The sequence below is a fragment of the Peromyscus leucopus genome, chromosome 11 (genome assembly GCF_004664715.2).
Source record: "Peromyscus leucopus breed LL Stock chromosome 11, UCI_PerLeu_2.1, whole genome shotgun sequence".
NCBI lineage: Eukaryota > Metazoa > Chordata > Mammalia > Rodentia > Cricetidae > Peromyscus > Peromyscus leucopus.
Genome location: NC_051072.1, coordinates 27585337 through 27612807, shown reverse-complemented (window position 1 = coordinate 27612807; position 27471 = coordinate 27585337). Strand labels below are relative to the sequence as shown.

The following is a 27471-nucleotide window of genomic DNA, read 5'->3' as shown; positions in this document are numbered from 1 at the left end:
CTCCAGAAAGCCTTTTCCCTTTCTCCCTGCCAAAACTGGCTAGAGATGTTTTAGCCTGAAAACGTTGTCTTTCCCATTCTTGCTGTTGCAAGAGACAAGTGAGACAAGATGCCTCTTGTGGCTGTGCTTCTGCATAAGGGGTGTGTATTTGAGGGTTGGAAGTGTCTTTGATTATTGCTCATTCTGTATCTACTTTTGTCTTTAATTTTTCAGGTTCTGGGCATGTCTGTGATGAATAAGGTAGGAGATAGATAGATAAATAGATAGATAGATAGATAGATAGATAGATAGATAGATAGATAGATAGATAGGTGGGTGGCTGGGTGGATGGATGGATGGATGGATGGATGGATAAAAAAAGGAAATACATGCATACATTGAACATATTTCTCCCTGGGAAGTATGACAAGTACGGATGACCTCTTGATCTGTTTCTATTGAAAAGGATCTCAACATGCAACTCATTGACCCAATTGAAGCCATGCCCCATAAGCCTAATGTAAGAACAAAGAGATATATTAAGGCTCCAGGTGGATTAGAAGTATAAACCATTGCAGTGCATTTCAAATTGCAGATTGTGAACCCCCATAAGGGGGACCATGATATCAAGTTAATAAGTCACAAGCAGCAAAATGTTTAATAAAACAAAGTAAAAGTGAAAAATGAAACAATACAGTGCACATAACAAGATTATTAATTTTTATTTCAGTTGTGTCTTATATTTTGTTTGTGCAAGTAAGTCTTAATTGTTTTATTTCCTTCTGTGGTTTATGGTTAGAAAAAAAAAAGTTTGAAAACCGCTATTCTAGAAAAACTCCAATGTGTGTGGGAAGAAATTGACCTTCATGTCCTAACTTTCCTGGCACTCAAACCCTAAGTGGGGGGTAGAGATGGCAAAAGAAGCCAATGTGTCACCTTTAGTCATATTTGTAGACCCAGGCCTGGTGCCTAAGACCTAGGCTTTTACTGGGGCTTACTTTGCTTCAGGACATGGATCTGCAAATGAGTTTCACAAGAAGCATCACTGAGATTGGCATCGCCATCCAAGACGCTGAGGACCACAAGTTCCAATTTACCTACAAGGAGGTGCTGGTCGGTTTTATGCTGGTGTGTACACAAGAAGGAAGAAAGGGGGCCCTGAGTATTCCATGTAAAAGTGGGTGACATTCAGCAACACCATGAAACACATCTCTTGAATCCTTCTAACCCAAGGCACCCAAAGACCCAAGTCTTTCTGAAATGTTTTGCCTCCTCTCTTGTGTTCCAGGACTTGATAAAGGATGAACCCCTGAATTCCTTGGCCAGCCCTGTTAGATGGAAAGTCTTAATCGCCCTCAGATACCTAAGGTAGGAGAAATCTTTATTATTCTTAGTGCATTATGTGTTTCTTGTGTGTGTGTACCCACATGCCTATGTGCATGTGCCAGAGGTGGACGTGGAGTGTCCTCTTCAATTGCTCTCCACCCCATTTTTATTCAGAATCCCTAGCACCCAGAGTTCACAGTTTCTGCTAGACTGGCTGGCCAGTGGGACCCCCTTTCTCTACCCACCCGAACACTAATCTGTCTCTCTGCTCACCTCAGCACTGGGATTACAGGTACACAACACCACCGCAGCTTTTGTATGCAGGCTCTCAGAGTCCATCCTTTGGGTTCTAGGGATGCAAACTCAGGACCTCACGCTTGTGAGTCACCCACTCCACCACAAATCTTTCTTATTCTCATGTTCTCCCTTTCCGCCTCCTCCTGACTATCAACTGACTAATCCGTCAGTGCAGGCTCCCGTACATCCTCCCCAAACGACCACGTTTCTTCAGTGCGACTCACAAATGACAGCTTTCTCTCCTTCTGAAGAGTTACCAAACTGCCTAAGATATTGATCAGTGGATAAATGACAGGGTCAAACAGCTATTCAGAGGAGTCGGGTTTATTCCTAGATGAGAGACTTACATTTCTACACAAAGGGAAATTTCTCATTCAAGATCTTAGCCTACAGGCAAATTTTCATCTTCAAACTAAAAATCTTAGGAAATATCTAATCACACTCTAGCTTTAGGGAGCTAGCCGTGACAAACCTGACAAAGAAAATAATTTTGTGCACATTTGTAGAATCATATTCCCCACAGCAATTTAGAATCACACTGTTTACTGTTAAAATTTGAAAAGTAAAGTTAAAATAACAAAACTCACCCAAGATGCTCCTGTTGACAATTTTGACAACATCTTTTGTGTCCTCACTTTCTTCACAGACCTGAGATCCTGTTTGCATAAGACTTTTCACTCTAATTTTTCTCACTTCATCTTACAAATTCCCACAGTATCATCAATTCTTCACAAATTACATTTTTTCTTTATTTGTATTTATTTCTGTGTAATGATTATATATAAAATACTCAAGACCACTAATCATCAAGGAAATGAATATCAAAAACACTATGAGATACCACTTTGCACCCATTAGGATTGCTGTTACCTAAAAAGAAATAAGTGTTGGTGGAGGTGGGAGAAAAGAGAATCCTATACTGTGGTTTTGGGCATGGATGTTGGTGCATTGCATTATGGTAAACAGTATGGAAGTTTTGACAGAAATTGACAGCAGAATTTTCACATGACCCTTCAGTCTTTCTTGTGGGTAGATACCCAAGGATCACCACCTTGTAAAATAACTCCAGTGTTCATCACAGGGTCTTCCATAAAAACATGTAAGAGAGCAACCTAAGTATTCATCAATAGACAAGTGTATAAAGAACTGTGGGCAACATATGCATAATAGAATATTATCCAGCATTAGAAATAAGAATATCTTGTCCTTTGTCATAACCTCGGTTTATCTAGAGGACATTGTGCCAAATAAAATAAACTAGACATGAAAGAAAAAGTACTATTGGATCTCTTATATGGCAAATCTAAAGAAAAAAGTCAAGTGCAAAAGAAAAATAGATAATAAAACAATGGCTACTAAAGGCAAGGCCAAGGGGAATAAAACAATATCCATCAAAAAATACAGAGTAACATTTTGTACAATGAATAAGTCTGAAGATAATGTGTCCCATTAACAGCTGTGCTTCCAAATGGCATGCTAATTCAAGATTTCAACTCCATGAATAAATTATAGCTGATGTTGCTACAGTGTGGGGAGGTTTTATGACCTATTACATGAGTTCACTTGTTTTCCTATAGTAGTTGTATACATACATATATAGCAAAACCATGTTTAATACTTCTAAAATGTACACAGTAAATGTGTCCAAAGAAATTAAAAGAATACTCTTCTTTCCCCACACTGAACTATCTTAGCATCCAAATCAAATATCAATCATTATATTATTTGAAGGTTTATTTCTGGGTTCTCTGTTCTATTCCATGGGTCCATGAGTCTACCTATATACTTACACTGCACTCTTTTAATTACTGTGACATTGTAACACGCTTTTAAAATCAGTTAAGAGCTGGGTACAATGTAGTACACTGATAGAGTACTTGCTGAGCATGCACAAAGCCTTCCCCAGCACTAAAAAGAAGATCAAATTAATTCTTAGTGCATGTTTTGTTTCATTTCACCCAATATATCCAGTACATGATCATTTCATCATTTGTTCAGTATTTTTTAAACTAAATTATCTTTTATTCAAAACTGAGTATGTACCACACATGACATCTTAATTCATATTGTCAACTTCAATGGCCATGTGTGCCTACTGGCTACACTCAGTTTGTATAGAACTGGACTAGTCTCTAATCACACACACAAAAGTGTTGCTTGTATGGGGCCAAAGTGGAGGGAAAGGCAACCCACAAATTGGCAGGAAGAAAACTGGGGGATGCTAGAAAGGTCACGTGTCAATAATGCTGTCGTTCTCACTTCCACGTGCTTGTCCGAGTTCATTAAAGTGTAGACTTGAATAGACACAGTGCGTTGTGCATCAGTTTTACAGCAGTGCACCAGTTAACGATGGCAATGAGAAGATGGTAAATGATCTTCCCAGCTGGGCACTGATTCACACTCCTCTCTGAGTACCTTTTCACACTCTTCGTTTTTTTGTTGTTTTTTTTCCTAATACAGAAGCTCTGGAGTGTACCTTATTGTCTTGATTTCCATTTTCACAAATTTTAATGAAGGACCTTTTCATACTGAACTGACATTTGCACTTTCCCAAGTCAAGTATCATAGTCATGATAACTATACAGCAAATGTTTGGATGGGAGGGAGGGAGGAAGCGAGAGAGCCAAATTACCCATCCTTCACCATCTTTGCTTTTTTACCAGAAATGCTCACAATGAGAATTTATCACTAACACCAATAGTGACTCTAACAGAGATTAACAGTGCTTGACATCTTCCCACTATCCCAGGGAGCAATGTGTCTCCTTTACCTGTATTAGCACGACTTCTCTCAACATCTCAAAAATATTTCAGAGAGTGCGACATATCTGTCACCTACTCAGATTTTTATAGACAGATCTTCATCATTGTCCTGGCAAGTTTGCGTGTAATTATATCCTTTCCTCCACATGGTGCTCATTTCAGCAAACTGAAGCCTCTGCTCTCACTAAACGACCACCTGAATATTCTTGAAGAGAATATTCGGAGGCTCATGCCTCTTCCACCTCTGGAAAAACTCAAGAGTGCTGGTGAAACGGACAAGGACAAGGAACGCATTAATGTATGTGATGGGGGCCCGAGGAGAGAGAAAAGTTCCCCTGGGGCTGCCTTCCCTGCAGCCTGAGACCAACAGTAGTCACCCTTGTTTTCAGTTTCTCTATGAACGATCTATGGATGCCCTGGGGAAACTTCTGAGGTCCATGATATGGGATGACATGGATGCCCAGAACTGTGAAGAAATGTTTAACGTGAGTAGGGCCACCATTCACACTGGTTGCCCAACTCCCGATAACCAGCCCCTCCCATCCTCTCCACAGGAAGACATCCAGCATTACCCTCCCACACAGGGCCAATCTTTTTTTTCTTTTTAATTTACAGGCAGGTGATCACCCAGTTATAGAAGAAGCAGAGAAAGGGGGAGAGAGAGGGAGAAGGGAAGGAAAAATCAAATGCAAATGAAGAGTACTAAGCAAAGACCTTCCTTCTTTGCCCAACAGCTTCTCCGGATGTGGCTTGTTTCCCAGAAAGAGTGGGAGAGAGAAAGAGCATTCGAAATCATCTCGAAAATCCTAACACATGACATTGAGGCAAGTACTGCCTTAAGCAGGGATCGCATTGCTAGTCAACAATGGGGACTCTTGAGACTCTCGCATGATGGGTCTCAGGTCGCAGATGGAGGGGTTCGGCAAAGCTGTGGGTGTTATCTCCCAGCTCCAGAGCTGAAGAAGCACTGTGGTGACTTTACATGCTCGCTCGCTGGAATCTTCGGCTGCCCATAAGGAAGCAGGTACCTTCTAGGTGTTCAGGATTTAACATCCTTCTAAAGGACCTGCGCAAGGAAAAGAGTGAACTGAACCCTGGTGTACCATCAAGCCACCCCATCACATGGGCGCCTCCTTTTTCCTGCAGGCGCCACAGAATTTCAGAATTGGGTCACTGCTTGGGCTCCTGGTTCCTCACTTGTGTGACACCCTGCCCAGCATCCGCCAGGCTGCTACGAGCTCCACTATTGGTCTGTTCTGTGTAAAAGGTGAGGGCAAGGCGGGGTGTGGGGGTGGGTAATATAAACAGGAGACGCATTCGTAGCTTCCAACTCCTGCCTTCTCTTTCCACGAATCTTCATTTCAACAACCACCTCCTACTTCTCCGGCTCTCAGTTCTCATACCTTAATTATATCACAGAATTCACTGTCTTTTGGACTTGCAACATGTCGTCACCTTCTCAGTGACTCCCTCTTTTTTTTTTTTTTTTTTTTTTTTTTTTTTGGTCTTTTCGAGTCAGGGTCTCATTATGTAGCTCTGGATGCTCTGGAACTCACTCTTTAGACTAGGCTGGACTTGAACTCACAAGTGTAAGTCTGCCTTCCAAATGCTGGGACTAACAGTGTGCAACACCAACTTAGTTTTCCTTGTTTGTTTGTTTGTTTTTGTTTGTTTCTGTTTGTGTCTTGTTTTGATTTGATTAAGTCCCGCGGGCCTGGAACTCACTAAACCAACCTGATGTGGAACTCAGAGAACTCTAACTGCCTCTACCTCGTCAGTGCTGGAATTAAAGATGTGTACCACCACACCTAGATTTAAAAAGACACTAACACGCCAGGCGGTGGTGGCTCATGCCTTTAATCCCAGCACTTGGGAGGCAGAGGCAGGCGGATCTCTGTGAGTTCGAGGCCAGCCTGGGCTACCAAGTGAGTTCCAGGAAAGGCACAAAGCTACACAGAGAAACCCTGTCTCGAAAAAAAAAAAAAAAAAAAAAAAAAGACACTAACACAAAAGCATTTCAATGATTTCCTAAAGTAGGTAAAAATGTTTTGAAACCTCTGGTTTAAATGACTGGGAAATTGAACATATTAGCAGTGTCTTTATATCACACACTTTTCTCCAGGAGAAAATTACACAATTATTAGGGTGCTATGTAATTTCCAGAGTTCCCTAAGAGAGCATTTTGTGGATGTTTTGTTTCTATCTTTGAGACAAAGACTTCCCACCCTCGGTTTTCCAGTTACGTGTGAACAACTGTCTGTACTTTTAAAAAGAGAATGTGGGCCTCTGCAGTTCAGAAGTTCAAGAAGACCTGAGTTCAATTTCCCAGCACCCACATGGTGGCTCACAACCACCAGTAACTCTGGTTCCGTGGGGTCCAATGGTGTCCGTGGTGTCTGTGGAGCCAGGGCACACGTGAAGTGCTTGGACAGACATGCAGGAAAAGCATCTGTTTTAGTCAGGGTTTCTAGTGCTGCAATGAAACACCATGATCAAAGGTTTATCCAGCTTACCCTTCCACATCACTGTCCATCCTTGAAGGAATTCAGGACAGGAACTTAAGCAGGGCAGAAGCTACAGAGGGGCGCTGCTTACTGGATTGCTTCCCCTGGCTTGCTCATCCTGCTTTCTTATAGAACCCAGGGCCACCAGCCCAGGGCTGGCACCACCCATGTGTGACTGGAGCCTCCCCCATTGATCAATAATTGAGAAAATGCCTTACACCTGGATCTCATGGAGGCATTTCCACAACTGAGGCTCCTTCCTCTCTGATAACTCTAGCTTGTGTCAAGTTGACACACAAAACCAGCCAGTACAACGCCCAAATATATATGAAATATTTTTTAAAGCATTTTAAAATTTCATTCTCAATTTTGAGGTTGAATCAGCAGATGTGTCAGCAATGGCCACTTGGCATTACAGGAGCATAGCTCCACAGAGGTCAAATGTCACCTCAGACACTGCATATAAGTTTAATACCATCCAGTCACCATCTGTTTAGAGAAAAGGGGAGCGCTGGTGAACAAAGAATCAGCACTGTTATTTTTATAGCTATTTTTCCTGCAGGTTACTTTGATTTCCTAACACATACCGAACACAGATCCTCAAACACTTGATTTGCAAGAAATTCTGCCCATGGTGGGGGCACCCACCAGAAAGATATGCTGAAGAGACGAGAGGCAAGAGAATCGGGAATTCAGGGCCAGATTGGCCTATATATTTAGGGCATAGGAGATGGCTCATGGGTTAAGAACACTTGCTGCACAAGTGTGACAGCCCTGAGTTCAAGTCCCCAAAGACCGCATAAAAAGCTGAGCATGACACATTTGCCTGTCACCCACCAGTGTGTTGGGAAGAGACAAGAGGGTCTCTGGAGCTTGTAGAGGCCACCATGTTCAGCTCTAGATTCAATGAGAGGTATAAAGCAAAGAGCATAAGAACACTTGGCATTGTGGCATGCACATACATACATACACACACACAAAGAAGGAACGAAAGAAAGCCATGCTTTCTTAATTAACATTACTGTTTTTCTTTGGTTGATCAAATAAGCCACATGGGGGTTATGGAAGCATGTGTACTATGAAACATCAACTTGGTGTAAGTAACTAGTGTGATACTAAATTAAGTGCCCATGAATAGCCAATGTGTCTTAAGATGGAAAATTAGAAATTGGAAAATACAACAGTACTTAGACCACTAAAAATAATAAAGTAGGGGTTTTCAGTTAGGTATATCTGATTCTTTGCTTTAAAAAAAGAAGGAAGGAAGGAAAGAAGGAAGGAAGGAAGGAAGGAAGGAAGGAAGGAAGGAAGGAAGGAAGGAAGGAAGGATGAGTGGGGTTTCACATGATAGCCTTGCCTGGTTTAGAACTAACTCACACTGTGGCCTCAAAACCTTCCATGTACCTCTGCCTCTGGGGTGCTGGGATTAAAGGTGTGTGACATCATGGCTATGCTACATCTGATTCTAAGTCCCATGTCTGTTGCATTTGGCTAGGCTGCCTCTCACAGAATGGCCCAAAGTTCATTAATATACATTCTCGTGACATGTAAGAAATCATTACTGTAGTTGGTTTTTTTTTTTGTTTGTTTGTTTGTTTTTTTGGGTTTTTTTTCTCTTTACTCTTTGGGAAGCCCACCACCCAGCTCCCAAATAACCACACAGAGGCTTATTATTACTTATAAATGACTGGCTTTAGCTTGGCTTTTTTCTGGCCAGCTTTTCTTAACTTAAATTATCCTGTCTATCTTTTGCCTCTGGGCTTTTATCTTTCTCTATTCTATATACCTTTCTTTACTTCTTCCTCCATAGCTTGCTGTGTAGCTGGGTGGGCTGGTCCCTGACATCCTCCTCTCCTTCTCCTTCTTTTGCTCCTCAATCTTACTTCCCATATTTCTCTTCCTATTTATTCTCTCCATCTGCCAGCCCCACCTATCCTTTCCCCAGCCTAACTGTTGGCCATTCAGCTCTTTGTTAGACCAATCAGGTGTTTTAGACTAGCAAAGTAACACAGCTTCACAGAGTTAAATGCAACATAAGAGAATGCAACACATCTTTGCATCATGAAACAAATGTTTCACAGCATAAACAAATATAATACATCTTTAACTAATATTCCACAACACATTAATATTTAGGTCTTTTTATACATTGTTACCATTAATGAATTATGCAGTTGCTGATAAATTTTTCTATCAAAATTGGTCCTTTTTAATTTTCCTCAAGGTAACTCACCACAGAATGAAACTTCAAAAAAAAGAGTGGTAATGGCAGTTGCTAAGGCTCTGGTATTTGTGTCAGACAGACACAGGTTCAAAATCAGACAGCCCTCTCTGTGTGACCTCAGGCAAATGGCTTCACCCCACTCTGCCACAGCTTCTTCGCCTACAAAAATAGAAACAGGAGCAGAGAACATACATACCTCGGATGACTTCTATGAGTAGAAAATGTGATCATTGTGTGCAGAGTGTTAAGCCCAGGGCTACCTGTAGAAACTGCTTTTAGGATCACCCCCTCATCAGGTGACCTTTTGCATGTTTAGTAAAAAAAAAAAAAAAAAAAAAGCATTCAACAGCTGACTTACTGTCACAGCAAAACCCAGCGAAACTTTTCAACTCTGTTTGGGTTTTGAAAACCTCTTTCTCCCTTTGCTGACTGTAGGCATTTGCCTGGAGGTGGACAGACTGCAAGACTTGCAGGAAGGGCTGAAATCTAATGATGAGCAGGTCCAGATCAAGATAGCCTCCAAAATAGCTAAGGTAATGGATGTGAAAGCCTGGCCTCATAAACAAAGCTATTTCTGGTTTGATTTCCAAATGAGTGAGCTGTGGTCCTCCCCATTATGAAGGCAGGAAGGCAGTGATTTAGATGTTCAAATTGACCTTTCAGAGAGACCTTTTGTTCTGTCAGTTCCTAAGTTTACTAACTTTGAGTACATGTTCCAAGTGCTCAGCTGTGATTAACTAGGCCACATGGAAAACATTCTGAACCACGTGGCTCTGAAAAGGGTAGCCCCCGGAGTAGAATGGACAAAGTGTTTTCCAGTCAATAAAATGCACCCTCTGTACACTGCAGGAAGTACTTTCTCCTTCTTCAGACAAAAGATTACAGCTTATTTCTTAGTTATTGTGAAGATTGGGCAATCAATTCTGTCATTTATTTGATCATTTATTCAATCACTCTCATATACTGACTATATAGCATACATCAAGATCTACTCTAGGCTCTAGGAAAAGAAACCGAAAGTTATATTGCATCCTAGTCGAATAAAACATCAAGTAATAATAACTGAACAAAAGAAAATCAAGTAAGGGGGTAAGGAATAGGTTAAAGATGACCCTCTAGAGGGAAAAAAATGTGTCCAGTGAAGTCGGTAGAGTGTGACATCATGTTTACAGAGTAGAGGTATCCTGACACTGTGTATAGTCTCGGTGGGTCTAAAAGATCTTGAAGGTCAGAATGTGGAAGGAATAAGAACAAAATTAATGAAGTCAGTTTGGAGGAAGTGACAGGAATTCAGTTGTTGGGTGAGATAGCTTGGATCAAGGTGGCAACAGCAGAAATGGTCAAAATTAGATACAAATGAGGAAGAGATGTTAGGTCACAGCATATTGTAGGAGCCTGATCATTTTTCTTAGAATCATAAAAACTCACAAACTGGCTTGCATGAAAAGAGTGGAAAATAGTTCATTATTTTCTCAACAAAACATCATCAGACCATTTAACACTGGGTGGAGGCAGTTCTGCATAGTCGTGTTCTCCTGTCAATAAACTTCAGCCAACTCAAGATAGTCAAAGACCAAGATGATGCCCCAGGGAACTTTTTCAGTCGGCCAACTTCCACCTGGCTGCCCACCCTCAGTCATCAGCATCATATTCAGACATAGACACTCACATCCACACACTGCTATCAATCAAACACTCTGGACTCCCTATACCTAGAGATCAAAATTGCAGTTTTTATTTCCTTGACTTATTGACTGCTCTTAATAGTGAAGAATGGATACTGCCAGCCACTTGATTATTCAACATGACTCTCAGTATATGTGACAAATTCTCCAAAATTTGAAACATATTTCTATAATACATAAAATGTGTGTGAAGGTACTTTCATATATATCTATATATTCTCCACTGTTTTCCCTTCTGCAATGTGCTATAACTTTGGATCTGGAGAAGAAATCACCACAGCAGGTGAGATTCAATAAATATAAAATGATAGAAGAGACCACCCCAGGTAGAGTTTGCTTAGAGACAAAAAGTCAGAATAGATCCTATTTTCTCTGGTCTCTGTGGTTTCAGTCATAGGTTAATGATTTGGAAAGCACAATGGTTTCTCTTATCCTAAAACACACCATAGTAAAAGGCTTAGGTGTCTGGATCTAAAGTGATGTGTATGATAATGCACTTGTGGCTATATCCTCAGATTATCTGCAAATTCATCCCCAACGAAGAAATTCAGGCATTCTTGGAGGAAACACTGGATGGTCTGGAAACTCTCAACCCCATGTGCACCAAGGCCTGTGGTATATGGATGATTGCTGCCCTGAAGGAGCATGGGGCTGTGCTGGAAGATCAGGTGAACTGACAACCAATCATGTAACAGAGCAAGATTCTAGCAGCTCTGGAGTGCCAAGTCAGATTCCCATTCTGTTCTTCCTCTAATCATTGGAGTCTAGTGGGAAGCAGGCAAGAGTTTTGGGTCCTCAGCAGAGTCCCAACCTATATGTTAACAAGATTGGGTGGCCTAGCTAAATCTTTCATTATTATAACAACTTTCAAAACACAAGAGAGTACCTGCCTAGCATGCACAAAACCCTATGTTCAATTCTCAGCATGGCATAAACATGGCAAAGTGGCACATGTCTGTAGTCCTAGCTCTTGGAGGATGGAGACAGGAGATTCAGGAGTTCAAGGCCATCGTTTAGCTATATTTGAACTTCAAAGCCAGCCCAGGATACATGAGACTTTGTCATACACACACACACACACACACACACACACACACACACCTCAAAATGGTTCCCACTCTGTCTGTCCAAGGGAAACAGCTCTGGTCCCTTGAAATTGAGTTAATAGATTTATAAGGCAGGAAAATGGGTAGGTGGGTGTTGATGTTATTGCTCTTTTTACTCTTTGGCTCTTTGCTCTTTGGGGGGGAGCGCCACCAGCTCCTAAATAAATCACACATGGAGGCTTATTCTTAATTTTAAATGTCCGGCCTTAGCTTGGCTTCTTTCTAGCCAGCTTTCCTTAACTTTAAAGTATCCCTTCTACCTTTTGCCTCTGGGATTTTTTCTTCTCTTACTTCTGTAATCTTACTTTCACTCTTACTCCATGGCTGGCTGTGTAGCTGGGTGGCTGGCCCCTGATGTCCTCCTCCTTCTCTGGCTACCTCTTTGCCTCCCAGATTTCTCCTTCTATCAATTCTTTCTGCCTGCCAGTCCCACTTACCCTTCCTCCCTCCTCACTATTGGCCATTCAGCTCTTTATTAAACACCATCAGGTGTTTTAAACAGGCAAGTAACACAGCTTCACAGAGTTAAACAAATGCAACATAAACAAAAGCAGCACATCTTAAAATAATATTCTGCAATAGGTGGGTTCTTCTGTGATGACCACTAAGCCTTGGGAGGGTCTCCCGTTCACTGCTGCTCTTCATATTGCTCTTTCCCACCCCGTTAGTGTATGTTATCTGGAAAGCAAGGTTGACGGTGGGTTGAGGAAAGTGCTCAGTCCCTTGTCACAGCTGGGGGCTTAAGCAGAAAGAACAGAATTTAGATTCAGGAGTCTCTGTTAAGAGCTCCAAATGGAGACACTCTATCCTGACTTCTCAAGTCAGAGATAAGAGACACTACTCCAAGATTAACCAGGAAGAAAGAGAAACTAAATTAGGCCATCTCTGAAGGAAAGAGGTTCTTACCCCACATCCCATTGTCAACCATCCTCATTATATAGCTTTGAGTAAGGTTATTAGAAAATATTCCTGTCCTAGTTACTTTCCAATAAATTGTTTTATAGAAAAAAAACATGGCAAACCATGTGTTAGGCATGAGGCTAGATGTAGGGAAATTATAGTTGATAAGTATGGAATCCCTATGTGTTTGTGTGATTGGCATAAGGAGAGAGATTGATTAACAAACTACGGTAAAAATTTTGAAAGGGAAATTAAACCTTCCCCAATTATCTTTGAACTGGACCTTTGAGATAATCATCTTGAGGGATGCTTGCATTGTTTTTGAATAATTTAGAAAATGTTACGCTTATGATAAAAATATTATGCTTAAAATAAGTATCTAATTTTAATATCCATACAAAAAAAGAAAGTTGTAGTAGAGGCAAAGTATCTTTGCAAAGATTCATGCCCTTACCCATATAGAAAATCTGAATATATATAAAAGTATTCCCCACAGTCACTGGTTAACATCCCAATTAGGAAAAGTGGCTGGCATTTGCTGTCCTCTGGGAGCTGGCGTCATCTCTTCTGTGACATCACCCTTGTCCCCGTGCTTTTCACCTAGACATTTGTGCTGTGTCTTTACTGACAAGGATGCCCTTCTCCACCATCTCTGCCTTGCCCTGTAGAGTTGCTGGCTTAAGACCCAGACCCATGGCTCCTCCAAAACATTCTGGTTGCATTCCACCATTTGCCTTATACCACCTGGAACCCAGTCTCTTGGGTAGATGACTGAAATGCTTTATTAATTCCCTCCCTTCTCTCACAAAAGCATTGCATCTTTTTCCTTTTCAATATATTCCCCAACAGTACTGATTACAATACCCAGTATAGTGTACCCTTTTTCTAGTGTTCACTAATCTGGGCTAAAAAAATACCCAGTTCACCAGTAATACTGAGTGAGAAATGAGTCATGCGTAGAAACAATTACTGTCTTTAACATTATTGGCAATTCATCAACCACCCACCACAGTGTGAAGGGTACCTTCCTTGTACCATTTGTGTCGAGAGAAAGTGACAACTTAAAGTTTCTTCTTAGCTCCTGGAGATCCTGAGCACAACTTACCATCACATGCCAGTCCTCAGACAAAAGGAGGAAAGTTTCCAGTTTATGCTAGAAGCTATCTCCCAGATTGCCAGTTTTCACATGGATGCAGTTGTTGTCAACCTGCTACAGAAGCCTCTGCCCTTTGACAGGTAGGGTTGAATGCATCTGGCCTCTTCTCCCAGAAAAGACCATCTTAACAAGGCATTGGGAAGAATGTATTGTTTGAGAGAAAGATAGCAAAGGTTGATAACATCTCACCTGAACATCATTTTTAAAATTGCTATTTAAACAACAAGTAATAGTTTTCTAAGCATTTTGTTGAATGCAAAAAAGCTCATCTTAAAATAGAAATGCATTGCACTTATAATAAGTACATACTGAAAGTTAATATTCCTCCTCTTTCTGGTTTCCATCTGTTTGGACATTCACATGCCTCAGAAACCCAAGGCCACATGCTGGGCTGTTAAACAAACCATCAGTTTGACATAGAAGCATATCTATCTGCCTTTGCAAGCATGATTCATCATAATGCAATTTTAAAGTAAGCCAGATGGAAAAGCTCACCGTCCAGAGAGTTGTGCCTTATCCGTCAACTTCCCGATTTGTCGTCCTAGGGACACAAAGACATTGTGGAAAGCACTGGCTGAAAACCCAGCCTCTAGTGGCAAACTCTTGAGAGCCCTGATAAGGAAACTGGAAGCCAAGTTGGAGGACGACATAGCCGGAATAGATGCAATTTCAGTAAGTTGGACATTTGATCACTTGCCTCTGTCTGTGCTCTACCCTGCGACCTGCTCCCACCTGGTCCCAGGTGATGGCGCGTTCACCACACCTCTAAAATGCCCTAAATTTAACCACAGTCTAGTTCATAGTAGACAAATGTGGCAGCCATGTTGTCTGTGCTTAATCATTTTCAGAAGCCAATTTCTTATCAGCCCCAGAAAAATTATATTGCCAAATAAGTCTTCAATATATCCAGATCCAAATGATTGTTACTGTTGTCGTCATCACTGAAAATCCCCCATGCTGGAAAGCATGCCATTTTCTAAGATTTGTCCACCTGAAGTCATGACGCCACCATGGCAGTCCTAAGGAACACAGCCTGTTGAGTCGTTTCGAGGCCATTTTATGTTCCTTTTCTGTGTGTTTTGTCATGGGCATTCTTAAATTAGAAAAAACGCTCCCAGAGACAAAGAACATGCTTCTGTAGCAGCCTTGGAGGAAAGAAATCTGCTTGACTGGGAGGTCCTTTGTTCCCTCAGGTGGCCTGTGCTATGTATGAAGTGATCTTAACAGGGACTCATATCACTCACTTGTATCCAGAGCTGTTCACCCTCCTCCTGAAGCTGGTCAGCTGTTCGCTGGGCCTGAAAATGCCAACTTCCACCCTGAGTCAAAGGCGACGCGTGATGCAGCTTGGGGAACGGCAGCAGTACCCAGACCCCTGCAGGTAAATGGCCCATCAGGGAAAGTCTTCCTGGATGCTCCTGACCCCACACTCCTGAAGAGGGGCTGTGGAGGTCAGACTCTGTGCCGTCTGCCCTGGCATCAAGCCCTTATGGAACGAACAAGGCTTTATTGTCCTTTAACTGTGGCTCCGGGCCTGGTGGTTCCTAAGGTATCTGCTGAGAATGGTCACCTGAGGAGTGAGGTACTGTGCTTTCTTCCCTAGAGGGCCCACGCTGTGTCTGTTCTCAAGATCTTCCTGGGAAAGTTGGAATTCTGTGACAATGACGGCCGCAGAAAGAAAACAACTGGAATATTCCATCCAATCTAAGACTGTAGCAATTGACAAAAAGCAATCTCAGTCCATATAAAACTAAGGAAAGGGAGACTCTTCATTAGACCAATGAGTCAGTACTTTCTTTTCTTTTCTTTAATACATTTTTACCATGTTTCCCTCTTCCAACTGCTCCCAGACCCTCCCAACCTCCCTACCCATCCAACCTTATGTTCTCGCTCTCTCTGAAAAACACAAAAAAATAAAAATCAAAACAAATATAAGACCAATATGACAAAAAAAATGCCAAAATAAAACCAAAAAAACATGGAGTTTATTATGTTTCTCATATTATTAAATGCTTGCTTTATATTCATCAAGGGACCTGTCGAGATTTGTAAGGTATAGATTCTCATTTTATATCATGTCATTCTGCTTCCCTGACCTTTTGCATAGCTTTTCATTCCAATGTCAGATCATAATGCAACCTTTGAAAAGATATTTTAAACAGCATTTAGACTCAGCCCATGCTGCTCTGATAATATATGTAACTTCACCAACATGACAGCAGGTTAAAGGGCCATATTTGAATCCAAACACACCGTGTATGAATGCACAGACAACAGCAAGTACATCACGGCAACCGACAGGTTCACAGTAAGATACAATCTGATCTCAAAGATCCAGTAAAATATGCTGTTTCACTTTCCACTCGTAGGGTTTGGCTTGGTTTATTTTTGATGGTTTTTCCTTCCGGGCAGTTGACAAGATTTTATGTCATTACCCTCTTGTCACCTGCTGTCGCCTTTGGCCCCAAGACCAAAGTGTGAGCATAAGACTATCTCACTTTTGTCTTGAACAACATCCACTAATCTAACATTAGAAACTTACCAGAAGTAGGAAGAATAAACCAGGGAATTCACAACTTCCTCTGCAGGGTTTGTTTACGTCTGTGGCATCTTCTATCTCCTCTAGACTCTCAACTGCAACTCTGAAATGCTTGCAAGCCCAAGCCATGAAAGAAGGCCTTGCGAAAGAATCTGATGAAGGCGACAATCTATGGAACCTACTTAGCAATCCTGATACCCATCACCTAGGCGTGTGTGCACTGGCCAGGTAATATGCGGGTGATCTAGAAGTGAATACAGAAGAGAAAAACAAAAGCTAAGAACGAAGATGAACCTCACTGATAGCAATCAAATCAGCACAGATCAAGGGGAAGGAGCAGGGAAATGTGGGTGTTTCGGCCCCAAACTTACCACTTCTTTCAAAAATGAAAATGACCCAAGTGAACTACTTTAGATAAACTAAATAAATTGACTACTTGATGGGCCATTTTCAAATGTAAGGCTTGACAGTCTTTCATCTAGTATTTCTCTTGAGATACAAATATTGGCTTGAGGAACCTGTAAGTACACTACAGCTTCTTCCGTTAGAGGAAACTAAGTCCCTTCTAAAATGTGTGTTTTCCAGGAGCATGGCAGTGTGGCAACAGGGGGTTATACTGGATATCATGGAATACCTACTTTCATCTCTCACCTCCTCCTCTGAGAACTACCGCATAACTGGCACAGCTTTCTTCTCTGAGGCAAGGAGGATTAGTCATCAGGGCATGTTCACTGGTCCCTTGCCACATCTCTTGTGTAGGATATGGAGCTCAGTGATACCTGGAGCCCCGAAAAGGGTCCCTCCAAGGGGAGTTTTAGTAGTGAAGGGGCCCATTCATGCCAAAGGTACACAAGTAAAGCATGAAGGAGAAAGGAAATCCCTCTCTCAACCAGCTCCTCCTCCTGCCTGTTGTGGAAACCAAACTCCAGTTCAGGGAAGGGAGAATAATAAATGGGGGCAGAGGGGCATAAAGCCAACATGTCACTAGCTCTTCGCCTGACATAAGAACTAGACAATCCAGAGAAGGGGCAGTGATCAGAAACTTCTGCTTTTGCTGCTACAGTTTCCTTTTTGAGGATTTGAGAAACTCCTCCTATCTAGATACTCTGGTCCTCATTACCTTGACCTGTGGGTAGCTCACATCTGGAGCTCAGCCAACACAAGATTTGGTGGTTCACGGGGGAGGGGGGGTCCTTCCTCTGCTGCACAGTAGTAAGGATCCATCAGTAATTGTAGTTAAGGTGCCTTGAGCTGTCCCCTCAAGGGAGGGTCTCTAAAGGGAGGAGTTTGTTGATTTCAGCTTATGAGGGAGCCAATCCTCTGGAAGCATGGAAATCTTCGAGATGTACTGATTTTCATGGATCAGAGTGCCTGGGATTCCAATGCTATTCTGAGGCAAATGGCCATCCGAGGACTGGGTAACACAGCTTGTGGGGCTCCTCACAAGGTAAGAGGAAAAGAATTGTTTAAGTAGACTTAAACAGGTACCCCCATCTGGTAGCTTCATGGAAATTAAGTGAAAATCCTGATGACCTAGCTGGAGGAACAGCTTTGGGATTGAAATACATGTGAAGTACATTATAGTCTCCATACCTGGGAATTCCTACCCTATTCAAGAGACATACGGAACAATTTTATAGATTAGGAGACCTTGTTCCATAACAGGTGAAGAAGCATAAGCAGATAATGTTAGAATCTATCATCAGAGGCCTCTACCACTTGGCTCGCACTGAAGTCGTCTGTGAAAGCTTGAAGGCTCTGAAAAAGATCATGGAGCTACTCACAGAAAGAGACATCAGCTTCTACTTCAAGGAAATAGTGCTGCAAACCAGAACCTTTTTTGAAGACGTAAGTGAGCCTCTTTGGGAGTGTCCCTTCCCTAGAAGAAGTGAAGGAACAGAGGAGGGTCCAAGTAGTACATGGAGGAGACTGTGGGTGCCCTACCAGCACTTCAAGGGTATCTGCAAACAGCTTCCATAAAGGCTACTGCCCCCACCACCCAACATCTCTCTACATGAGCATACTCCCTGGTCCCAAAAAACACAACTGACCTAAGTAGAGAGAGGTAGGATTGTTGCCAAGGTAGCTAGCCCTGGGAAGAAACTTGAACAAATGACTTGTTCTTCATTCCACAGAAGGTTTGAGTACTATTTGCCTGTGAGGTCAGCACACCCACAAATGATCTTTTCTTTACCACAAATGCTCCTTTCTTTACTTTCTTTAGTTTCCTATATTCTCATTCCCCAGGTTTGTTTCCTGGGTTTATCTTCCAAATAATTTGCTCACACCTCATTTGCTTTAGGGAATACCTGAACTGGGACAATTCCTAGTTCCTCCAAACATGATCTGTTCCACTTTCCAAATTCAAAGACATCCAGAAGTCAGTCAACTATAACGCATGAACCAAATCCAGCCTACACTCTGCATTTGTCAATAAAGTTTTATTGGAACATAGTCATACTCACTGATGATGTATTGCACGTAGCTGCTTTCACAGTCTACCTGCAGAGCTGATAACTAATGAAGGGATTATGGGGCTCATAAATTGTAACTTATTTGACTGATCCCAAAAGATCAATTAGCAACTCTAAGTGAAAGGGAGTCACTTCCTCTCTGTATTCCACAAACTATGTTTTAGTATTTTTTGTTTGTTTGTTTGTTTGTTTGTTGCTTATTCACTGCTGTGGATGTGAAAATCTGCTTCACAACAACTTCAACCTAACATTTTGAGGTCCGTAGACATTTCCTCAAGTCCTGTTGCCAGGAGAGCTGCTAGCTGCCTTCTCTAGTGTTCCCTTCCTAAACATTAAGGCTTCATAAAATTACTTACCTTCTGGTCTCCAGACTGAACATTTCGATTTCAAAAACCCAATTTTTCTATTCATTATATATTTTATAGGCCACTTACTAAGTTAAATTCCTATTGAGGTCTGAGAAGTATTAAGTCAAATTTAAGGAAAAATTACCTTTCAAGTACAACATTTCCCTATTTATTTACTCCAGATTTTTAATATTTCTCTTTCTTCCTGAAATTTTGGTGATTTATTAGCTTAGGATCTACAAATTTTAATATATAATATATGCCCACTGCCAATAATTCTAAAGTGTTGCGTTTTTGCATTTTGTGCTTTGTTTATATTCTAGTGCAGCCTGGCAATAAAAAGAGCTTTCTGCCTGTTTCTCCTCCAACCATTTTCTTTAATTTAATTCTCAAGTTACCCTCAAAAATGCTTCCTGGGCTCCTACCCAATGTAGAATTTCCTGGGAAAAAAAGGTTTATTTTTTCAATACATAGATAATTGATATCAATCTTCAACAAGGGGCTGACTGAAGTCTGCTTTTTGGGCCGCATGTGTTAGATTCCCTGGGTTCTTGTTTAAAAAATAATAATATTTCTCTTGGATCTGAGTCCCAAGTAAGCTACAAGTCTTGACAGTTTTAAAACAATGTCACACAGTGCTATTGTAAAAGAAAAAAATGCATGCAAACTCTTCCTGGTTATCAGGTTAGTCATTTCTCACCCCCTGATAGGGATTAATTCCATCACATGTGAATAAAGATTTTACAAAACCTAGATGTTAGTAAAGACGTGCAAATCTTCCTCTAGCGGTGTCGCCTTCCTGCAAGCCTGTGTAACTCTGTAAGGCCTTGTCCTCTGCTCCTCTGTATTTGGCTTGTAAGATAAGCATGCAGTTCTGTGGTCGGTCTACTTTCCCCCCATCTTCCTCTCAGTGTGCAGGTGCTTTCCTGTAATTCTCAAAGCATGATGATGTTTCAAGGGAGGGCAGAACTGAAAACACGTGGCAGTACCAGCCACACCCACTTCTCACCCCTTGGCCACCTCAAGCATTCACTTTGCTCAGTGTCAATCCATTTTTCTCAACTGAAAAGTGAGAACATTGTGCTTGAGAGACAGTTCCTAATTTTTAAACTAGTTTTGTGGGCCTGAACAGAAAACTCATCCTTGCTTCTTTTTCTTCTTATGACTCTGAACCACATCAGCAAGTTACACATGTAAGCTAACAGAGTCTTCCCCCATCATCTCACATTGTGCTCCTTGAAATAATTTCCAACTGTCCTAGACAAAAGAAAAAAAATGAGATTTTTGATAACTTCCCATAGTCACAGGAGGAGGGCCAAGACAGGTTTTTGTTTGACCTAAGACTCAATGCCAAGATTCCTGAGCAACATCACTTTACAAAATATTTGGCGTCTTGAAGAAGAGTGTTCGGCTTTATGCAGCTTAGATAAGAGGACCCATAGCTTTAGGGTTAATTATGCAACCAGGACATTTTATGAAAATATATAACAAATGGGAACCCTCCCTGGCCTCCTGTTTCCAGCTCTGCTATTTGTCATTCTGCAATCACATGTCCCCACAAAGAAAGAAATCTAGTCTTAAGTTCCACAGCATCATCTGAAACTGTGTTTGGAGGATTGCAGTCTTGGAATGCACAGAGGCAGTGACATGAATGCACCAGTGTCCAGATTATAAAAAACCTTCCTTCCATTGCTTGAAGTGTGGCAAGGTGTGGTGGGTACCAAGGGGGTGGCTGCAGGGGACATCCTGTGAGAAGATCCATTTGTCACTGCAGGAGCAAGATGATGTGAGACTGACTGCCGTCCTGTTATTTGAGGATTTAGCATCCCTAACAGGAAGAAGATGGAAGATATTTTTTGCTGAAGAAGTAAAAAAGAGCATGATTTCATTCCTTCTCCACCTCTGGGACCCTAACCCCAAGATTGGAGCTGTAAGTAGGCTTGCAGACACCTTTGTAGCTTGAGAGCTTCTCTCCAGGTTCCCCAAGCCCCGCAGTCCCACAATCCACTTATAAAATAATCACTCAGACGCTTATATCACTTATAAACTGTATGGCCGTGGCAGGCTTCTCGCTAACTGTTCTTTTATCTTAAATTAACCCATTTTTATAAATCTATAGCTTGCCACGTGGCTGGTGGCTTACCGGCGTCTCTACATGCTCTTCTCCTGGCGGTCGCTGCAGTCTCTCTCTCAGCCTTCCGCTTCCCAGAATTCTCCTCTCTCCTTGTCCCACCTACCTCCTGCCTGGTCATTGGCCATCAGTGTTTTATTTACATAGAGTGATATCCACAGCACTTCCCCTTTCTTCTTTTTTTTAAAAAGTAAGGTTTTAACTTTAACATGGTAAAATTACATATAACAAAACAATTACCGAGCAAGAATTATAGTTACAATATTAAAGATGTCCTATCTATCTTATATTTGTGAGTTTAAGGTTTTATAGCTAACTTATCTTTTATCATAACTGAGGAAATTACGACTATCTAGTCTTCAACCACATCAAAGACCTGAGAAGGAACATAATGGTACCTGAGAAATGGTAGATGGATGCAAGCAACTTCCGGAATCTTGCAAGAGTAGACCAAGACAGCTGGCAGCCTGGACAGTCACCTGATGTTTCTCAGCATTGTTGGTGCATTCAAATTGGCTACAGGCCTAGAGTATCTGACAGACCATTTTCAGAAGCAGGAATTCTGAGAGACCATCTTACCCTGTCTTGGCAGAGTACAGTGGTCGCTTTCCTTGTGTCCCGCTTGTCCAGAAAGGACAGCATTGCATTTGTACTGTCAGCCGTCAAGGCAAGGGCAGTTCTTTGCCCAGTAGGCCATTTTGTGCCAAAAAGACAAACTTCCAAATGGAAATGTCTTAGAAGCCCAACATTCTCTCGGGATCAATTGGTGCAGCCAGGAGCAATTGTGTCTCACGTCAACAGAATTCTAAGTTATTTAAATGCCATATTCTCCAGGTCTATGAAGTGTTTGAAGATTACCTATCTATCTGAAATATATCTATGTATACCTAGAAGACTTAACTAACATGGCTACAGATATGATTATCATAGATGACTAATTATTAATCTATTTTTTAATTATCCATTACAATTTTAAATGAGTTATATAAACACAATACCTCAAACAAGAATAGAAACATATATATATATACAGTATAACAAAATCAACCTCAAGTCTGTATCAATGAACCAAAATCTATACCAATGTAAAACATTTTAAACATAAACTAAAATCTATACCAATGTAAAACATTTTAAACAAGTTGTTCTTTAAAAGTAGGTTCATTAATCTACCCTTTTATCTTATCATCTCCATATCCTTCTATATATCATATCCCCTTTTCTTTTTCAGAAAGAGATCACATTTATAATCAACCTGTTTTAAATAAAAATATTGGTTTTTCTCTGTCCCACACCAGAGGGCTCTTCTGATCTGGGACACAAGAATCCCTTAACCATTTTTTTTTTAAAGCAATATGTCTGGGTTTAGAGGGGGAGTGAGCCAATTCCTCCTCTAAAGCCAGTTTAGTATATTTGGGAATTTGGGCGTAGCATCTCTTACTACTTCCTGCTGGAGGGGGGCGCTGTATCTTATGGGGATGCAAAGAAAATTTTAGACCTATGGGGTAGTCCGTGAGGCTGTATTGTGTGAACCAGTTGCCTTGAAACCGATCTGGATGTTGGATCATCTGGGCCATGGTGTCATCGGAGTCCTTTCAGGGGTCTTGGCTGGTGAAACCTGATGTATCTTAATCTGGAACAAGTCCACAGCCTCTGGCTTTCTGTGGAAACAAAAGCAGAACCTCTTTTCCAAAGTAGCATATCCTTATATCCAAATTTTGAAGTCAAGGTACCTTTAAAATATACATTTTGGCATAATTCAACAGCTTTTGTAATCAAATGTTTTTCTTTAATTATGAATATCAAAGAAAACATAATCCAGATTCTCTGTGTGGTAGCCATCTTTATGTGGCTTATGTTTTATATTACCTTGAGCCTTGAGCCTATTGCTTTAAACTGTACCATTGTAAGCCTGAAACGGCGCTGTGGCTGCTGGCTCCGCCCACTTCAGCTTCCCAACATGGCAGTGGTACGTTTTACGCCAGCTCTGGGAGTCATCAAGTCTCAGAAATAGTGGGTCTAAGCTTTTATCAAAGCAGCATGTAGCCCAGAAACCTCTTTTTTTTTTTTTTTTTTTTTTTTTTTAAATACTAGTAAAGACTAAATCTACCACACAGCTTAATTTGCCGCTGGCAGATGCCTCATTTTCGCCATACTGCCGGTCAAATGCACCCGCCAGGAACCCGCCAGTGTTCAAACCTGCGTTTTGCGGCGTCTAGCTGCTCATATGAGACAAGAAGCAGGAACCTGGTTTTGGCTCTGTTTAGAATTGGTTATTAAATATTCTCAGGTTTAAGGTGGAAACTCGAGCCGTTGGGCGCCATTTGTAGCTGGAGGGCTTCTCTCCAGGTTCCCCAAGCCCCGCAGTCCCACAATCCACTTATAAAATAATCACTCAGACGCTTATATCACTTATAAACTGTATGGCCGTGGCAGGCTTCTCGCTAACTGTTCTTTTATCTTAAATTAACCCATTTTTATAAATCTATAGCTTGCCACGTGGCTGGTGGCTTACCGGCGTCTCTACATGCTCTTCTCCTCGCGGTGGCTGCAGTCTCTCTCTCAGCCTTCTGCTTCCCAGAATTCTCCTCTCTCCTTGTCCCACCTACCTCCTGCCTGGTCATTGGCCATCAGTGTTTTATTTACATAGAGTGATATCCACAGCACACCTTCACCTCCTCTTTCCCCAGGACCGAGAAGTACCAGCGAGCCTGGTCAGAGAACCAGAAGCCAGCTCAGAGGTCACCCTTCAGAAGTGAGCTGGAAAAGACACTTCGCCAATTCAGAATTCTGTTTTGTCTCTTTTCCACCTTTTTTTTTTATTTTGAATTTTTTTCTTTATTAAGAAATTTTCTACTCACTCCACATACCATCCACAGATCCCTTCTCCTCCCTCCCCCACCACCCCCAGCCCTCTTTCCCAAGCCACCCCGCATCCCCACATCTCCCAAATCGAGGTCTCCCATAGGGAGTCATCAGAGCCCAGCACACCGAGCCTAGGCAGGTCCAAGCCCCTTCCCACTGCACCAAGGCTGTGCAAGGCGTCACACCACAGGCACCGGATTCCCAGAAGCCTGCGCATAGACCAGGGACAGATCCTGATCCCCCTGCCTGGGTGCCCCCAACAGTTGGAGCCAAACAACTGTCTTCCATATCCAGACGGCCCACTCGAGTCCCATGGGGTCTCCACAGCCACCAGTCCACAGTTCATGGGCTTCCGCTAGTGTTCTTTTCCACTTTTTTTTTCTTTCTTTCAAATCACAAACTTTTACTGCTTCTTTCTCTGTGTCGGTGAGAAATGATTCTCTTCCGGCAGATGACCCCAGTCTCACAGACTGTGACCACCAACCCTCTGTATTCTAGGCTTGCCGGGATGTCTTAGTCATCTGTATCCCTTTCCTGGGCCTCCAGGAGCTCTACGGAGTTTTAGATCACCTCCTTGAACAGGACCTGCCACGGGCCAGGGATTTCTACAGGCAATTCTGCATGAAACTGGTGAGTGTACATACAGCAGATGGTGCCACCGAAAGAGCAAGACGGGAGTCTAGACAAACCTCACAAGGATACACATAACTGGTATCAGTCTCTAGCAGGAGCTGACTGGAGTCTCCTCTTTGGGTCACATCTGTTATATTTCCGATGTTTTTTTGTTGAAATAACAAAATCAGGGCCAGGATACCCTTGCAAGGATGGCGATGATCCCTAGTACTCTCACGCATCGCCCTCCCCCTCAAGACCAATAAGGATCATTTCTTCTGTGGTCCTGAAACTATGTCTGTTACCTAGTTTTTTTTAAGCCCCAGTGCCCCCCTTATTAAATCTTTATCAAAATGGCCATAAGACAACATTCAGTCAGCAAATGGTTGTGGGTGTTAGCTAACCTTTACGATTCTCTCCTGAGCAGTATGCAACAGTAAGGGTTACTCTCCAGTTGCTCTCTTTGAAATCAGCCACCTCTCTTCCAGGCCAAGAAGAACCAGGAAATTCTGTGGATCCTCCACACACACGCATTCACCTTCTTCAACAGCAGCTGGGAGATGATCAGGAGCGCCGCTGTCAAGCTCATGGGTGAGCTCCCTTCCCAGTCCTGACCCACATGTGTCTGTTCTTTTCCGCTTAGTTTTTACTTTGAAAGCTGCCCCAGAGTGAAACTGGTACGGCAGAGAAAGACAGGACTGGAGGAAGTAGGAAGAAATGTGTTATTTGGCTTGTGATATTGTCTTTTCTTTCACAAATGAAAATCGACAGTCTCTTCCAATTCACCAACATTCTCTCACTGTCCCGTCCCCCCACCCCCCGACCTGACAGTTCTCGTAAGTCTCCCAGGCTCTCCCCTGCTTCCAAGTCTTTGGTCTTTATTTTCCTGGAGTCTGGATTCCTAGCCTGGTACCACAGAATAAACACTTTGCTTTGCCTCGTTCCTTTCTGTGAACCACATGCTGCATCCTCAAGCTGAGCACATGAGCAGCATGATCGAAGGGAGACGCACATCCGTAGAGGAACCCTTGATACTGTTGGGTTACCCAGGACATTTCACTTCCCTGTATCACCTCCCTGCCAAGTCCATGAAATAGAAAAATAAGTGAATCCCTAGAGACTCTTCTACTATGAGATCCTAAGTGTTCTCTGTAAGCCTTTTCTAACTAGCCCATCCCACAGTAAAAAGACCCACTGGTGTGGTCAGGTTTAATACCAAGGCCTAACGACTTTTATTGGATCATGTACATCCTTGCCTTAATTACATTATAAATTGGATGAATGCAGAAACCCTATTTCATGCAGATTTGAAGCCTGACAATACCTTCTTCTCACCTCAAGAAAGCCAATTTGTGAATTTTTCAAAGGAACTGGATCTGTAAACACTTTCCCAGCACATTGCTTAAGACCTAATAGAAGTTCTCCTCACATTAGCCTCAGAGGCACAAGGGGACTTACATAATTTGTTCAGTCGTCAATCAGTCCATTTGCCTTCTGACTGGCTCCAATCAGGCCCACTTTCCCCTGATAGTGGAATCAGTACCATTTTCTCTTGTTGACTTTAGATGCCATTATTCTCCACTTGACCAGCCAATATGTGGAGCTATTAGACAGAGAGCAACTCACCATGAGTAAGTATCACCCCGAGTTTGCGCACCTACTTCTGTTCCCTTCTTAGAAAAAGAGAGGCTGATTGCTCCAATTCTGGATCAGCCCAGAAGTAGAAAACTTTGGCATCCAGTCATTGTTTGAGGCTTCCTAGACCCTAGAAATTTCTATGAAATGATAGCAGCCTCCAGCTCAGCTTCTTTGCTGACATCATTCCCAATCAACTATGAGTTTTCCAGCTGTCTAAACCTATTGATCAAAAAAAAAAAAAATCATGCCTGCTTCCTCCTCCTCTCCCTCCTTTTCCTCCTCCACTTCTTCCTCCTCCTCTTCTCTTTCCTCTCCTCTCTCCCTCTCCTCAGGATTGAAACTTATAATTACTAAGTACTCACTCTACCACCCAGCTACATCCTTCATCATTTTTCACCTCTTAGAGTAGGAAGTGAGCATTGACTTGGGTCCCCCACAGAACTGACCTGTGCAGCGCCATGGGGCTGTATAAACAGGGCCTTGGCTTGCTTGCTTTTCCTACTAGGCTCTGACTCTCCATGCTCATTTAATTTTCTATCTCAGGGCTCCAAGCTCTTCGGCAGGACTCCTGCATCAGTGTCCAGAGAGCTTCTGAAGCTGCCTTACAGACTCTGCTGAGAAGGTGTAAAGAGACCAGCATCCTACTGTAAACCATCAAGGAATAAACCGCTAGGCTTTTTTCTAAAACCAACTCCTGTCTTTGTCCTATGAACTCACAAACTTACATCTTCCTGAAGGCAGACCTGGCACCTAAGCTGAGAATCTTACTCTCCAGAGGTTTTCAGGTGGCTTGCATTGGTAAGAGATAGAATTTCATGTCAGAGACAGTCTACTATAATTTGATTGGTGACAGGCACATGGCTTGCACAAGCTAGCCCTCTCTCTTGAGAAACTTACATCCAAGCAGATGCAGATACCAAAGAAGG

The 27471-nt window shown here is 42.1% G+C and overlaps 1 protein-coding gene across 1 annotated transcript in view; it reads left to right on the top strand.

Annotated features, from left to right (window-relative positions):
- Mroh2b (maestro heat like repeat family member 2B) overlaps positions 1-27236 on the top strand; it is a 59111-nt gene extending 31875 nt beyond the window's left edge. Inside the window, exons 22-42 of the mRNA XM_028875581.2 lie at positions 214-240; positions 988-1107; positions 1268-1347; positions 4527-4662; positions 4754-4849; positions 5099-5188; positions 5511-5631; positions 9528-9625; positions 11293-11445; positions 13862-14019; positions 14485-14611; positions 15133-15320; positions 16566-16706; positions 17064-17178; positions 17779-17925; positions 18144-18326; positions 21074-21229; positions 24794-24925; positions 25396-25498; positions 26473-26538; positions 27089-27236. Of these exons, the coding sequence (XP_028731414.1) occupies positions 214-240; positions 988-1107; positions 1268-1347; positions 4527-4662; positions 4754-4849; positions 5099-5188; positions 5511-5631; positions 9528-9625; positions 11293-11445; positions 13862-14019; positions 14485-14611; positions 15133-15320; positions 16566-16706; positions 17064-17178; positions 17779-17925; positions 18144-18326; positions 21074-21229; positions 24794-24925; positions 25396-25498; positions 26473-26538; positions 27089-27195 (2544 nt within the window). The 3' untranslated portion in view covers positions 27196-27236. The remainder of the gene's footprint in view (positions 1-213; positions 241-987; positions 1108-1267; positions 1348-4526; positions 4663-4753; positions 4850-5098; positions 5189-5510; positions 5632-9527; positions 9626-11292; positions 11446-13861; positions 14020-14484; positions 14612-15132; positions 15321-16565; positions 16707-17063; positions 17179-17778; positions 17926-18143; positions 18327-21073; positions 21230-24793; positions 24926-25395; positions 25499-26472; positions 26539-27088) is intronic.
- Positions 27237-27471: the final 235 nt, after the last annotated feature.